This window comes from Hetaerina americana, unplaced genomic scaffold, assembly GCF_022747635.1.
Source record: "Hetaerina americana unplaced genomic scaffold, ioHetAmer1.1.p SCAF_7, whole genome shotgun sequence".
In the NCBI taxonomy this organism is placed as follows: Eukaryota; Metazoa; Arthropoda; class Insecta; order Odonata; family Calopterygidae; genus Hetaerina; species Hetaerina americana.
The window spans coordinates 13,519,794-13,536,765 of NW_027287316.1; the positions used below are offsets into that span (position 1 = coordinate 13,519,794).

The 16,972-nt window shown below is 40.1% G+C and overlaps 1 protein-coding gene across 1 annotated transcript in view; it reads right to left on the reverse strand.

Moving 5' to 3' along the window:
• LOC139696817 (uncharacterized) overlaps positions 1-16,972 on the reverse strand; it is an 81,873-nt gene that overhangs the window by 26,778 nt on the left and 38,123 nt on the right. The window contains exons 2-3 of the mRNA XM_071595690.1: positions 4,677-4,754; positions 3,696-3,790 (exon numbers count right to left, since the gene is read on the reverse strand). Coding sequence (XP_071451791.1) covers positions 3,696-3,790; positions 4,677-4,754 — 173 coding nt within the window. The remainder of the gene's footprint in view (positions 1-3,695; positions 3,791-4,676; positions 4,755-16,972) is intronic.

Consider the following 16,972-nt stretch of genomic DNA (forward strand, 5'->3'; position numbering starts at 1 on the left):
ATTGTGACAAACGATATAACAAACGATTTAACCGTGAATCCTCGAGTATTTCCTAGAGTTATAAAAGTCTTTTATTAAATTTATGCGGCTGATTCATCCCAGTATCGAACTTGTCCGCGAAATGTCCGGGATGAACTTGAGTATCAGCCAGTGTGTCACATACGCAAAAGTCAAAATTCAATGTAAACTCCTATACCGTCAGTGAAATCCGACCCCTAATCCTCATTTAACAACATAATGCATTCCACTTAGAGCAGGAAAGGAAAGACTTGGGTTAGCACTCAACTATTTTAAAAAAAATTTTTAAGCGGCGCGGTCAAAATTTTGCACAAGACGAGAATTTTGAAGAATTTACGTCAAGTCTTCTCAAGAGGTCGGGTTTTTCAACGGGGCTCCCGGTGGACGGGGTTCAAAAAAAGGCTGCGCAATATACAGGTTGCACAACCCTGTATTCATATGTTTTACTCTTGTATGTGGAACCCGTAATGGAAAATAATTATTCTCATATACTCTAACTTCGATAAATGATTACGCTTAGATACCTATTAAACGAGTATAATCGATGAGTGGAGTAAATACATCACATGGAAGTGTTACCGGCCGTCTTCGCGGAAAACTGCGGGCACAGAGGAAAATGATCGCCTGTGTTTTTGTGTCCTGATGAATTTAATTAAACTATTCTGTTCATATGGAACATTGAACTTCATTGTCTTTTTATTCGGCGTGTTTCGCAGAAGCAGTTGAATTAAAATCATCAAGATACTTAGACCGATTTGATTAAGAGGATCAGGCGGCTGATGTACTGGCTTCCCACCCACAGGTCCCGGGTTCGAATACCGGAGATGGCAGAATTTTTCAGTGATATCACGCACCTTACTCTGTAAGGAGTGTGTTAGGTGAGTGCGCCGTCCGTCGGATAGGAATTTTAACCGTGGACCACTGCCGTCGCCGAGTTTCTCTCAATTCCCAGAATACCCTGCCCCTATCAATTCCAAATGGCGCAACTGAACTCAGCTGTCGGCCACCTCCTCTGATAATTACTTATACCAAATTTCATTAAACAAACCCAACAGTTTTTGTTCATTTCAATGAATTAATTTGATTACTTAAACTGTAACAGTAAAATTATATAAGATGGTAAATCATGCATAACAATTACTTTTCTTGAGGAGGATGTCACTGAGGTAAATAAATACACTCATACATTTAAAGATTTTATAGAGCAGAAAAGATATCTGTCGCGAACGGGACTTGAACCAGGATCTCGACCAGAACCTCCATTTTTACCAAGTTAAGATACCGATTTGTCCGCTTATACGTGGATTTCTGAGGGCTTTAACTTGAGCCGTGAATTGCTAAGAGTGTTTAGGGCAATTGATTAGAACCAGACGCTCTGTTGAATGACCCTAGACATCACATTACGAGGTAATCATTGTCATACGCATTTTCCTTCAGCAAACGAGGTTAAATCCCACGCTTAAATACAATATTTAAAGATTAAGACTCAAACACAAAATTCTTAGTCAAAAATCTATACGTAAATATTGTGCTCAGCTGGCCTTTAAAGCAGTGATTTTACAAACAAGGTCAAAACTATTAGATTATTTTCTTAGACAAGAACTAAAACTAAATTTACAATTGAGCAAAGTTCCAATGAAATCAATTCCTCTTGAAAGTTCCTACCCTGAATCCTTTTGTATGAAATTCTTGAATTATTGAGCACATCTTATGTCAGATATTTTTCCAGAAATTTGAAATATGAAAGATACGTGTAAGTAGTAGTAAAAAAAACTAAAATTAACATGAATACGATGAATCCCGTTAATTTGGGGAAATCCCCAACTGCAACAGGAAATTAGGCTCTTCCTCGGCGAAATAAATGGAATCGTTTCCCATTATACTCGTTGCAGAAGTTTGAATTTGCTCGATATAAATCGCTCATCCATATTAAATTCTATCAAAGAAAAACTTGACGTGGTCGACATTTTGAGTATGCAAATTATTTGCAGAAATAATCATAGCAGTGATGAAAATGATCAAACTCGCCTCCAATAAATACCCTTTATCGAATCGAAGCACTTATTTCAACCGAACCTTTTCGTGTTTTTAGACAAATGATGAATGTTCAAAAAGTTTGCCGAACAGTTTGATAACTTTTAACAAACAATCATTTATATCGAATACACCGCTCATTTAATCAACTAAAACTACATAATAAACGTTTTTTATAGCTTATGCTAAACCTTTATCCCGTGCTAATGCTGACGAAGCGTTCAACCTCAAAACTTCAATATACCGTGAAAGAAGACGTCAATGCCGTGATTATAGTGCGCTTCAGTTTACATTTTAAAAAATTATGAACTTTAATCAACATTTTTCTGCACCATTTCTTCAAAATCTATTTTCTCTTTATATGGGTCATGAAATTATGAGTGCCAAAAGAGTCGACTGAGATATTTATATCAGAATTTGGAGCAGGGTCTCACCGACACTGAAAAAAATCTCACCACAGCTTGCCCTCCTTCCACCACGGATGCAGTACGTAAGACGGGGAAGCAGGCTACCTTCCTCCGAAGTACTGTGCCTTGGAAGTCTTTTATGTCGTTTATCAACGGTAAAGGCTCAAATAGTTCATAGCTGGAAGTACATTTCATGAAATTTCGAACACAGGTCCAGAGATGATTAAGAGATTCTGTGGCTCGATTATCATTTTTGAATTAAATCATCAAGCTGAAGGTTTGATATTCTTCCTTCCACCCATATTTTCAGCTTAGAAATCGTTGATTTATGTTAGCACCGCTGATATTTCTATACCAGTAGGCAAGTGTGTTTCTCCTCACCCTACCCTCCCATTTTCCACTGAAATATGAGTATTTCGCCGAGTGCCGGCCGTGTCGCTATTCACTCATATGCACCGTATGTACTTACCGCCTGTTTCGTATTTTCCCGTGCTTTAGCTCTTGGCCTGCTTAATATCCTTCCGGAGAGTGCGTGCGGAACCCGGTTCACAATCCGCATTAACCTATGCCCATGAAATAGCATTTTCAACCCTGCCTTCCACAGAAATAAGATTTCTCCTCCTCCCCTGCAAGCCATTTTTGTTCTTTGAACATTCGAATGTTCATCCAGATAAATATTGCATTACTTTTTCAGTCCAGAGACAAATTTGTTGGAAACGTATGGTATTTCTCTCTTGACGCTGTATTGAATTATTGTTCTTTCGTTGATTTCAACGATTTTATATGGTGACCGGCCACATGTTTTACTTTGAATTTTGACCATTCAAATACTCCAAAGAAAACTTTTATTGTTTGTAACACTAGTACATCAATGAATGAAAAAAGCCCCAGCTCGCGGGGCGGCCGGAAGTGACAATTTCCTCTTGGAGACAGTCAACATACTATATGAGCGGCAGTCAAATAAAAACCGAACACCCGCTATAACAACCAGTCCGCGCACCAGCAAGAACATAAAAATTGCGTGCGCCTGTGAGTTGTCACTATACAGTTATCCTACCACATCGATGGCAGTATCGATACGTAACAACAGTGTTGCCACCTTTCGCGCCCACTATGTGTTATGGCAGGTGTTCGGTTTTCATTTGACTACCCCTAGTAAATCTTTGAATTGCCTCCATAAACGACTCTGAACCCATACGGGCCGTACTAGGCTTTTATGCGCCCATTTTCACTCACCTGACAGTGGTGTTGGCCCGCAGTCCGAATCCAAACTCGTTTAGCACCTGGAGGCAGTCCTCGCAAGGCTCCCCGGAGTCGACGGAGAAATACACCTGCGTGGGATGAGAGGAAATGAGAGGGTACACGGAAGGGCGGTGACATCTGCCCCTAATCATCCCCATTTTAGAATATGCTGCCAGTATACATGCATGTGGGATACTCGAGTAGTCCGTGCCATTGCCAAATAAGATCGTGTGCAGAGAAGAGGAGATAGATTCGTGAAACTTCGTTACGATAAACTTAGTAGCTATTAGAGGAACTAGATTGAGAATAACTTACGGAGCGAAGTTTAAATTTCAGATTTAATATCATGCATAATTCTTAAACGGGTTTATTTTGCGATGACATTAAAAATATATTACCAGCCCCGTGGAACTGCGGTAGAAGAAACCATGAAAATAAGATGAGAAAGATTAACTGTAGACTAAACAGAATTAAAATGTCACTTTCCCGCCTTGAAACTTGACCGATAAAATATGTAAAATAAAAATTAAAGTAACTGAAGACAATACATAATTACCCCTTTTATTAATGGAGTAATATTTTTCGTCCCTTGAATTTAATAGTTAATGGTAAAAATTAACTTTTCGTAAGAAAAGTTTTCAGCAAATTCCAGGTGACATCTTGAAACATGTTAAAGGTACACAAAACACAGGTATTTAGAAAGCTACAATTTGTAAATTAGCCAGAAATATTTCAGCTCAAGCATATGAAATATCAAGCTATCATTAAGTTCATATGGTAGCTTAAGGATCTACTCGAAGAATCGTTTGTGTTGCCGTATCTCCTCAACAAAGGAGTTTAGATCACCTGCTCATAGGATGAAAAATTTCAACAATCACATGTTGTCGACCTTATAAATAATTGCAGTGGTAATGATCCAAGTTTGTTATCCCATAGAGCAATGTCAATTCATGCTTGCCTTCAAAATTGGCTTACCTGGTAAAAGTGCCCGTTCTTTTCGAGGTTCCAGACCGCGTTCTCGATTCCGAGCTTATCAAATGCTAGCAACAGCAACTGAAAGAAAGAAATAGGAGGAATTAATGAAATGTGTAATTATGGACTGTGGAAGGAGAACAATTTCGCAAGCCTTCTTCCGCACCTCAATTTAAATTATTATTTCATGAAAATGTGAACTCATGTATCATATTATCGCGTTGCGAAACAAAAAAGGTGTTTTGTTTCGCAGGATTTCCCCTTTCGGAAATGGCGCCGATTTTTTATCAATAACTCCTGACTATCGAGATGTCTCATGATCAAGCTACCATAAGTTGAAAGTCAACTCCTGAAGTTGAAAGTACCAGGGAAGTGTTATCGACCCTTTTTTATTCCCTTTTTACGTTAACGGCATTAGCTCCGTGGTTAATAGTAATATAAGCTAACTTACCGGCGATGCAGTGGTTTACAGAGATATCCATAATCGTGAGGATAATTTAGCATTAACAGATTACCTAATGGCTATACAATCCTAGTGTGACACTTGGCAATGAGAATTAAGCTTAAAAATGAGCGTAGTGATGAATTTTTGGAAAAAGAGCAATAGCCTCCCAAACGCCAATTGCATCAGGAATACCGAAATCGAAAGTCGATTAAATACTTAGGCGCTACCCTCACCTACAACCTCTCCTGGGTGAAACATTCGGGGAATATATGGGCAAGCTAACAAAAAATTAGGATTCATAAGAAGAGTATTGAGGAAATGTAATGAAAAGATTAAATAGAAATTTCATATTTCACACGTTAGGCCTCATTTATAATATGCTGCTGGTAGAATATGGAATCCTCATAAAGTATGAATTTATGCCAATTTGGATCGCATGCAGCGCACAGGAGCTAGATTTGTAAAACGTTGTTTTGATCAACTTACTGGCGAAACAAAATTATTAGAGGAGCTAGGTTGGGAATCACTCACGAAGCGAAGGCTAAATTACAGATTAAATCTCTTGCATTAATTTGAAGGATGTCTCTTTAGCGATGATGTTGAAAATGTATTATTAACCCCACAGTACCACGGTAGGAGAGAACATGTCAATTAAATTAGAGAGATGAAGTGAAGAACAAATAGATTTAAGATGCCATTTACCTCACGGACGATAACGGATCAGAATAACGCTGCCCGACCGCGCTTAGGGGGAAGAGTAATTTGGTTCAAAAGTAGCCCGGGGTTTAATCACCCCCAGCCACACACCATAGAGGTGGCTTACATGTGAACCTAAATTAAAGACGAGTTGGGAGCGAGAACGCGAGAGCAGTGTGTGGGGCGTGCGTAAGTCCCTTGTGATAGGATTTAGGTGGGTGCGGTTTTCCTGTGTTATAGATGGCTTCTCTCTTTATGGGCACATTGTATGGCAGTGGCTACAATCCCACTTGCCAATAGTTTCTTCAAGTTCGCGTCGATGGAAAGATGTGCACTGTGGCAGCCGCATGATTTACGGTTGAACATTGAGGCTGACCGCAAAGGAAGTCGCCGGATTATAGTCATGAGTGCACGCCTCAGGAGGAACGAGGGATCCGGGTTCAGCCGGGATAATTCAAACCCAATGTTGACGTGTGCACTTAACTTCGGGTTCCTATTTTATCACTCCGTATCTACCTCCTCGCTACTAATGATTTTTCTTTGTGAAGAATGGGGAGACAGAAAAATACGAGAATGATGAGGGTTTTAGAGACTCAAAGGCACTCAATGTGGCAAATTGAAAAAATAAAACAAAACTACCTAGCAATGTAAGAGAACCACCAATGCAGATAATTACAAATGCACGGGAAATATTCATCGAGAAGGAAGAGGGTCACCAAAAAGAAATAATCAGTAGCCTCCGTGAGAGGATATTTTAGGCCCTCGTGGAATAAACACAGAAGGCCGCACAACTCCACAGGCGATATCCATGTCATGAATAACATCGAGGTAAATCTGATGATGGATGAAGGCTACCCAAAGTGAGAAAGTAAGATTGAGAGAGAAACATTAGTTTTAGGTTTAAATTTGTGGAATTCCTTCATTATTGGGTAAAAAAGAAACTTTACATTTCCAAAATAAAGATTTAATATTTCAAGACCATGGTTTCGATGCTGCGCATCACCATCGAAACCATGGTCGTGAAATATGAAATCTTCATTGTGGAATTGAAAAGTTTATTTACCCTCATAATTGAGAGAGAAGTAAGGTTCTACAAGAGCCAAAACCTTTGCAAAATTCAATTGACACGTGTCTGCGAGTTAGGCATAAATGATCTTCCGATGGCAGTAGTGATAGTTTTTCTTGAAAGAGGAAGTAAAGTTGCGTCACCCCAAGGGCTCGCTTTGGGGTCCGAGCGGCGGGAGCGAGTCGCTCGGCCTTTGATAGGTGTCGTCGGGGTGACGATTGGGAAGCAGGCATGAAGGAGTGAAATGAAAGTGAAAATGGACAGAGCAGTAAAAACTTTAAGGAAAAAGCTGCATCGTCAAAGAAGTATTTTTGGGTTGACGAGAATTGATTATGGGACTCTTTACGTTCACGTCTTTCATTAAATTGAAAGACTTGGAAATGAGGAATAGCGTTCCGTTCTTTGAGGAAAGAGGACCTGGAGAATTTCGAGACTTGCGGATGTGAAGGATGGATGTAATCAGGACAGGGAGATACACTCGAGCGTTAAGTAGGCGTAGTACGGGAGAGAAAAGCTATCGAATGAAATTAGGAAAGTAGGAACAGCGGATGGAGGAAATGTTGCTAGGCGATGGGATATTAAGAGATGATAGAATGGATAATGGTGAAAAGGGAAGAAGAAAATGGGCATTCTCGCGGAATTGAAGGACGTAGGAATTACGAGCATGTGAGGAAAGAAGAAGCTTTAAGGAAACATGTGTTTATGTCTTGCGTAAAAGGGTTACGTTTTCACGATAATGCGTAATATTTTTCGAGGATAAACTCCCTCGACTAACTGGAATCCCAATAATGATACGCTGAATTGGTCTTAGAGAAATGCAGTCATGGTCACTTCATTTCATAGCAGCCACGCACTTGTGCTTATGCGAATCTCGTGGATTCAAAGCGAAAAATCTGGTTGGATATTGCTGGTGAGAGTCCAGGGGAAGGCGAATGATTTATTTTCACAGCGAGTGCCTCCATAAATTGCTATACTCTCAGAATTTCGGTTCATTAAATTACTAGCATAACTGCTTATCGACATAACGCATAAGAAATAATGCATTACGTTTTCGTCTGCTCTGGTCACCATGATCTTCGAAAGCGAGATAGTGTGCTTTATTCACTCGTTAGATCACACTAAATTACCCGTAAACATGAGACATGTAAGATCCACCTCTGACTCTTATAATTAAAAAAAAAATGAATCCAGTTAAACCATTGGTCATTTATCAACGTGATGAAAGAGTTTTGGGATGGAACTATTTATTTACACCAATCAGAACATGCTGTAAGTCTTCGGTATCCATGGAGGACGTGATATTTGGGGCATCAGATGAATTGTATAGAATATTTACAAGAATCCCGAAAAATTTATGAGGACGAAGCATTCTAGGTTATCAGAGAAACTAGGTTGAGGGTCTCTGCAGTCTGGAAGAGATAGGGTGAGAATAACACTCAAATGAAGGTGGGTACAAAGAGCACACGAGTTTACATCTGACACCGGAGATGAAATCATTAATGCTCCAATCTTTCAACGCATATCTACAAATTGGTCCACCGATTATAAAACAAGAAGTACTAGCTATCGAACACATAAGCAGCTGTTCTCATCGCGGCGATAATAAAACACGGTTAATATCATATCACGGTCAATACATTTGTAACACACAGATCTTGCTTTCATCTCCTTCTCTTCTCCCGATTGCAAAAAGAAGAATATCTCAGATTTCTATCTGTAGTGTTCACTTGGAAGCATTAATAATGAGGGCCACACACTGAATTGTTGATTAGTCATGTGAGAAGGATACAATAATAAGAAATGAGGTCGTGAAAAGCTAAAACCTTATCCTTTCGGCAGACATGGGGCATTTCGCATTTCACTTCAGACCAGATTTTATAGAAGTAGAATACCGCAGGGAACCACGAATCCAATCATTCATACATGTGGTTGCATTCGCCATCCGACTCCAAAGACCCTGTCCTAAATGCATCGTTTTCTTCGGCGTCGGAATTTTCTTTTACCCAATAAATGCAGCTTAACTACAACATTATTCAGCTGGTCAGTTTCATCATGTCTATAAAATTGTCCTATCCACAGCAGTCGTTAACATATTGACGCTTCTTTAATGCCCGAAAGACTATAGCTCATGGAATTCACATACTACTTAATCGTGATAATACTTTCTACATTACTTGTATATTCCATGATATACCAGTACTTCTTCAAAGAGTGGGCCGAAGTGAACCTCTGCCAAATCGCTGGGCTGCAAGGGAATAAGTACGTTTTAATGGCCCCTAATTTGATAACCCTACAGCAATCTCTGGCACCTCGGGAATTTTTTTGCCGATCCGCCATTCCTGGAAGATGAATGCTGCGGTCATCCATTCACTTCCGACACAAAAATGGCACCTAATTTTTATTTGCAACTCCAAATATTTCAGCGAGTCTTTGTCCGAACCTCTCAAGTATCTGACCCCAGCAATAGCGCATGCTTAAGTCTTGTGAAGTAGCTAAAGTCAGAATAATTTCGCATGTTATCTGAACGCAGCCTCCGCATCGAAAGTTATTAAGATAATTTTTAGATTCCCTTACACTTCGGTATAGAAAGTTGTCAGAAGTTACATGCTAGCTTCCTCCTCTTCTTTCGCCTACCACAATAAATAACCAATAAATGTGTTTAATAAGGCCGCCGATGGGCTAAGAGAAGCAATTACAGTCACCCAACAGTAATTTTCAAAACCAGCACTACTGTGGGGAAGCGTGATAGGTTAGTGCGTAGAGCGTTTATCTTTTAAACGGAGGTTCCCGGGCTCAATTCCCTATGACATACCCCATATTAAGTTGGATTATGTGATTTGCTGCAAAAAAATAGACTTCAAGGGTAAGTAATTCCCACTCCTCATTACCCCGTTTTCAAAACAATCTTCGGGTTGATCGCTGTGATTTGGTAGTATTATCTCTTTAATAAGTGGATTTCACGGGCCGTGGGTTTTCGAGATGGACTCCATCCAACCTGTCAAAGCCGGTTTATAGAACGTGAATCATCGCTGCCAAGAAGCCAGTGCTTACGCCTCTCCAAGGCCACCCACCACGGCGACCACTCCTTTCCGCTATCGGCCGAACGAACGAACGAAAGCGTAATCCTCATTATCATCCAAGTCCCCCTTATCGCCGCTAACTCCTCTCTGACGACGCGGGTCTTCAAGGAGCAGAAGGGCGGGGGAGTGTTCCGACGGAGGTTCGTGGGGACCAGAAGGCCTTCCATCCCCCTCGTATATTTATTGTTCCTCTTGTGAAGAACAGCTTTATTTGCTTAGAAAGAGGAGATTAACCCCGTGGAAAATGATACATCCTTAGTATCACAGCATTTTCAAATTGTTGCACGATTTTTACCAACGCGCCTTTGAGAAATACTGTTTTAGGAAAGTAATGATATCCAATTAGGCATTCCAATACCGAAACCTAGCATCGGAAATACTCACTACCTTTGGACGTTATGGTATGATAAAGACAGTTCAAATTATTCGGAATAATGAAATGTTCGGATGCTTAAGATTAATTCGGTTCCTTTTTACGTCGTAAGGACTTCTGGACAAATTCTGTCCTCCTCGGTACGCTCAAGTAAGCGCTGTCGAGGGGTCAAATTTGATCATTTGAACCATCGTGATTAATACAGTAAACACTTACTAAATCATTTGAGGAATGATAAGAGACGTAAGATCTATTCGATCACAACCAGTCGTCATCTACGCTCACTGGTAAAAAACGGGAGACTGGGGAGCTTTCAGTATTTATATCTTATGATAAATACACATTGTCCATAGGTACGTGAAAATTTTTTCCCGATACTCGCTTTTGACACCTTCCCAGAATACTAAATGATATGTCTAACGCCTGTTCTAAAACAATATTTCACCATGGCGTATAAATAAAAGTCATCTAGTTACTTTAAATGTCCTATTATGCATGAATTTCTGTATTTCACGAGGTTAATTACTTCGTCCTCCTTAATGACTTCATGAAAATTCTTTCGTAACAGGCTATTTTATGATGCGATTACACGATTGTATCGTTATCAATATCATCGGAACGTTAACTAGCGGTAGTTTTGTTCAATTTTTTTAAGATGCTCCAATGATTTAGGTTGCATTGCACCGAATGCCCAACTCAAGGGAATGCAATTCCTGCCGGTGGGATTCGAGTCACTCCATCGACTGAGACATCTGCCGAGAGGTGCCAACTTTGTTATTGAAATCAACACATTAATTGGGTATTTGATGGGGTAGGTTTAATTTTCCTGCATGCTGTTTGGTTTCAATTTTTGATTTATATTTGGTTGAGAACAAATCCAGATCTGATTAAAACCAAGGGTGCCTAGAGTAATCACCCGACTTTGAATCTGAAATCCTCGGGCTAGTAGTTAAACGTTCAACCCACTGGGCTCCCGCATCGCACTCGCCATATGTCATAAATCCATAAATGAAACTTTGGCAGCGAGTAGAGCCCTCTCATAAAACGGCTATAGTTTCACTAAAACACATATAATATTTTCTCGAGAATCGTTCCCGAGAGTGTGCATTTAGTATAAAGTAAGGCATCATCAAAATGAAAACGAAAGTGATAAGATTTTTGAGAAATAAGAAGGCAAACATAAAAATTAAAGTTGGGGAACATAAACTAGACCAGGTGGAACAATTCGCCTATTTATGAGGTGGGCAATGTGGGAAAAGTAGTGAGAACATAAAGAGAATTATATTAAGCAAAGAAGATTTTACGAAGAGGCTGGAATTGATGACATGTGCCTCAAGTAAAGATGTGAAGGAAAGGCAAGTGAAAACTTTAATATGGAGGGTAGTTTTATATGGCTATGAAACATAAGGTAACTTAAAGAAGGGTAAGCTTATATTGGGGACTCTCGACATTTAATTGTGGAAAGGAATAGAGTAAATAAGATGGACGGAAAGTAAAACAAGCGATTAAGACTTTAGGAGTGTTGGGTGAAGAAAGACGGATATTTGGAGAAATTTGATGAAGGTAGGACAAGTGGATGCAGGGGATGTTGAAGACATTAAAGACGGGAGAATACTGAGAAATCGAGGTGGTGGAGGAAAAGAATAAACATTTCGAATGGAATCATTGGAGGTAGAAGGCATTCAGGGCTAAAGGACGAGCTATTGCAATATGTAACATGAGATTTAAGAATGGTTTGTGTCGTGTTAGTCAGGGCTTAAGAGCATTGAAATGTGTAGTCTAAGGGTTAATCCAAAACAAATCCTGACCCGGTAGTCTACTGCCATTTCATTCGTCGTCAAAGCACTCTCTGTGTGCACCATGTCGCTCTTCTTGGAACACGCGAACGCTCAAACGTAAAAGACTTTAAGGACCGGAATGACGCCATGTCGGAACCGGAACCTAATGCAATTTTTCCACACAGTTCAATCATTCATTAGACTGCGTTTTCCACGCAAACGCGTCATTAGGGAGATATTGAGTAATTATCGGGAAGAGGCGGTCACGTTCTTATAAGGGGCGCGGGGAAGACGAAAGGATTGAAGAAGGAAGGGGCGGGAGGGGGGGAAGGGAAGTGGGCGGTGCGAGAAGGGGGTGCTTATGGCGATGGAACTAGGAGGGGGAAGTCTACAGGGGAATGGCGGAAGGGGGTGAGGTGGAACCGGAACCATCAAGAACGACACAACGGACGATGGGTTGAGGGGAAAGAGGCGGTGTTGGTAGGTCAACACTGCTGTGTCCTGAAATTCATTTGCACAACCTGAGACGAGATACCTGAATGTGGCTTCAGTTCACATAGAATTCACAATAATTACAATTAATCCTGGTGGGACTTTCCGTCAAGTCTGCATAAAATGGCAGGCAGGATTAAATTGTATTAGTGGACATGTTCCATCCAATTTTAAACGAAGATTTGTTGAGTTCGTAGACACTAGACGTTTTCTACCCACCAAATCGAACCCAAGTAGTAGTAGCCGTTATTTGGGGAGGCGACCGACAGCCGAAGTCATTTCCTCAAAAAGGGTTTGTTGGGTTATTTGGTAGTGACAACAATTTCAGGGAACGGGAGAAGAAGAATGGAGGGAAACCCGGCGTTGGCATTAGCCTACTCTTAACGATGGTACCCAAGGAGTCCAAAATTTAACGTCCCATCCGACGGACGGCGTGCCCAACTCGAAGTGCTCTCCACTTAGAACCCCAAATAGGGATTGGAATACCATCGAGAGACCTTAACAAATACGGGATTTGAACCCGGGTTCTTGGGGTGGGAAGTCAAACATCATCCAAATCTATTTCAAATCTCACTGAGCTTACTTTCCTTGTGCTCATTATAGATTCTGGTTCACTCATTTTGAAGGATAGAAAACAAACTCCACCTCTTCCCATTTTTTCAAATTTACCGTTGGAATTTGCCGAACATTACCCTGACCAGACTGGTTGGGTCAGGGGAGACAAATAGCATCTCTGTCTGGCAATTTTATAAGTCTCGAAGGGAGGGTGGGATGTAGGCGGTCTCGCCAGACGAATGACATTTAAGTGTATCGTATGGACTGATGGGATTTCGGCGTCGTTTAAATTTGAAGAATTAATCGATTTAGAGAGAGTGACTCCGAGGTCGTTGCTTGGGGCAATATGAACGATCATATTCAATAACTCACCGAGTTTCCGAGTCTTGATGGGTCGCGGGAGTGGAGACTAATGAAATTGCGTCATGGAGGTGGCGATGTCAGATAAGATCTTGTCTCCGATCAGAAAATCGTGAGCCTTGTGTCTTTGAGGGTTAATTGATAAGTTCAAGGCAACACAGATTAGTTTTGATTTCTGCAGTGAAGTGGGCATGTTTATGAAGGAAATTCAACAGGGTTTAAAATCGGTCAAACAGTACTGTTAGACTTGAATCTTTCTGTCAAATTTTGGAGCGCAAAAGCAAGATATTCAAACTGAAATATTATCAGATCTCCGACAAAAATCCAAGTGATATTTATAACAGTACATAAAATACTTCCTCTGTCATACACGAGATCTCGCCAGAAACTGGTGTCGTAGTATTTCAAGAAAATATTGAAACATCTATTATAAAGGACTTTCTTTAATTTTCAGAATTTCCATGACAACAACACAGTTTTTTGTCGGGCATATGATTACCACTTCATTGATTTTTAATGATGGGACACAAAGACAAACAAAATAGAACAAGACATGCATATGAAAGCACTGCATGCAATTATTTATTCGCGATTCGTGCTTGATATCTCTTCAAACGGGGCGAGTTCTATGCCATCTCAGTCCGTGGAGACGAATATCATTATTCTCATAAAACGGTACACTACCTCCCCTTTAAACAGAGTCCCCCGACCCTAATTCCTCCCTCACACATAGCCCTTTCTCCGAAGAAGGTTTGAGCTGGTTGAGTATGATGTCAGAATCTCGGGAGGCCGTGAGAAATAAAGAACAGAGCGAGCGTGAATGCATTATGTGACTGTTTTCCCTGATGTCATTGTCTAAAATGAAATTCAGCGATCAAGACGATGGTGGAGAAGAGTTGGGAGGTCACGGGTGAACGGGAAAACGAATAGAGACTTATTGTTTCAGGAAAATAATTGATAAATAATAAATAAAATTATACACAAATAATTGTTGCCGCTAATTGAATTACCCATATCACATTCTCCAAGTTGGGAAACTTCGAACAAGGTGTCGTCAAAAATTATCGGTCACTGAATTCATAAACAGTTAAAAATTATTTTCTAATATTTGCTCTACTTTTGAAAAAAATTGAGCTAAACTTTCTAATGATACATAAATTCATTAAAATTAAAACCCATTTCAAATTTCCATGTCACAAAATCATTTCCCCAGAGTTGAAGAAGTTGCTTTTGCACAAATAGCAATAAACTTACGACGTAGAGCGGCGCTGGTTTCAAGGGCAATGTGATCAATCAACCGTCCGCGGGGCGCATTTGGAAGGGAGTAGACTGCCCGTCCGCCCACCGCCGCGCCGGAACACACTGGGAGGCTCGCAGTGAGTGGGTGGGCGGTCGGGTGAGCCGAAGGCGCTTAGCTCGCACGACAACGAAACGCCCACGACGTCCTATAAGGACGGCCGAGGCGAATCCCTAATTTGGGAAAACCGCTTAGAAATACGTGTATCATATACCTCACCGCCGTCATTAAGCATGGAAGGTTCAGATGAGCACCTATTAGCGAGAATGTATCAGCTCTATTAGTGAAAACCTGAGATAAGAACAATAAAACCTCGGTGCCTACGTTTTGAAAACAAATTCGTGTCATCTCTGATCCCACATCACTCGAGAACGAGTCAATCCACTCTAATATGGCTCACTGTAGATCGATAGATTTTTTTTACCGAGAAAGAATATCAAGGTAATATACCCCACGGCACGACTTCCATTGAGTCGAGCGGTAAACAGTTAGGCGAAGGAAGTTGGATGAAAGTTTAGCCACGGGCAGTTTTACCTGAATGCATCGTTCATGCCGTAAGCGATTTTGCGATGCCGCTCGATGGCGAGGATCCAAACCACGCCCATAAATACTATATTCCACGAGAATGTATGCTGAGGGTGCACCCGTTTCGTACAGTGAAGAGTCCATTGTTTTAGTCCTAACGATTTTTTAATCGCGACGTTTTCGATGAATAATAGCCGCAATTGATGGTGATGAATCTTTCATTTTTTTACCCCAAAGATAATTTCATAAATTTCAGCACGTATTTTAGACCGCAAGTCCAAGATTGATAGTGTCAACGCGCACGAGAACTCAATGGCGAACGGCAAGGCATAACAGTCGAGAGCGTTGCATATAACGCAGGCGGAACGCTCCCATGAGCAAAACCGCGAGTCGGAGGGACTGCTGTTGGTAACCCGAATGGTTACCTACCGCCACGCACAGCTGTGCGGACTCTCCCGAATAAAACCAAGAGCTGACGCCTAGAAATTATTTAGGGATTTTATTTCTCCTCTAAAATGTTTAATTATAGTGTAACTACAGTCCATACTGTATGTGCTATCATTCGTTGTTATCTGTAACAGGAGCCATTTATTAGACGACGTTTCAAATCATTTCAATCTTTGACCTACCATTCCAAATGACAGTATTCCAGCAGACAGTCTTTTCGTTCATTACTTACGATAATAATCACATATATTAGTACCCAAGATTAAACTTCTCTTTAACTTCTAAAATATAACGCTGTCCAACTTTGGGAAAAACCAAAAAAGCATTGAATATTTCGAGGAATAAAACAAGCATAGATACAAAAAGACTGCGATACTAATACGTTTGTTATGTGGAGATTGATTTGCACTTCTATTGCCATTTCTCATAATTTTAATTAATTTATGTTTAATTTAAATCAATTTAATTGAGTACATTTGTTTAAAAATATTAAATACCTAATTAAATTTGGTCAGTTTTGACCATTTTTTATTCTTTGACACTCGAGGATTCGAATTTTCAGTGTTACTCAAATTCGATATTTCCAGTATTACTCAATTTTTTTTTAAATTTTCAGTGGATTCTACCGGGTAGACCTCGTTATTGTGATTATCTTCCATTGAAATGGTGCTAAAAGTACAGTACCACTTCATAATTTCAAGATTTATACTCAGGATGAACTTGATGAACTATTGTGAGGAAATTTTTCTTTGAAAACTACACTTAACAATGACATTTTTGGGATTTTTAGAAGATATTACAGACATAAAAACAAGATTCTTAGTATTTTTTATGCCTCTGTGGAATACTTGCTATTGTAAAGGGCGCATGTCATTCTCATACACAACTACATTATAAATTAAACTGCCATGTACGAAAAAGGCCGCTATTCCTTCGAAAATGAGAGTTTCTTCACTTCCGGAAATCTAATCAGGAGTTTCCATTGAAATCCATTCAGAGCTGTCGTGATTACCGCAGAAATCCGGGTTTCCTTAAAAAATACGATAACGTTCTACGGATTTTCATGAAAAAGAATGCTTACATTTCCAGCATTTTCACCGTGGATTACACTGATAATCGAGCAAAATGCTTACAGATATTTGTAAAAAAATTTGGTGAATGCAAGACGATAAGAAAAAGGACTAT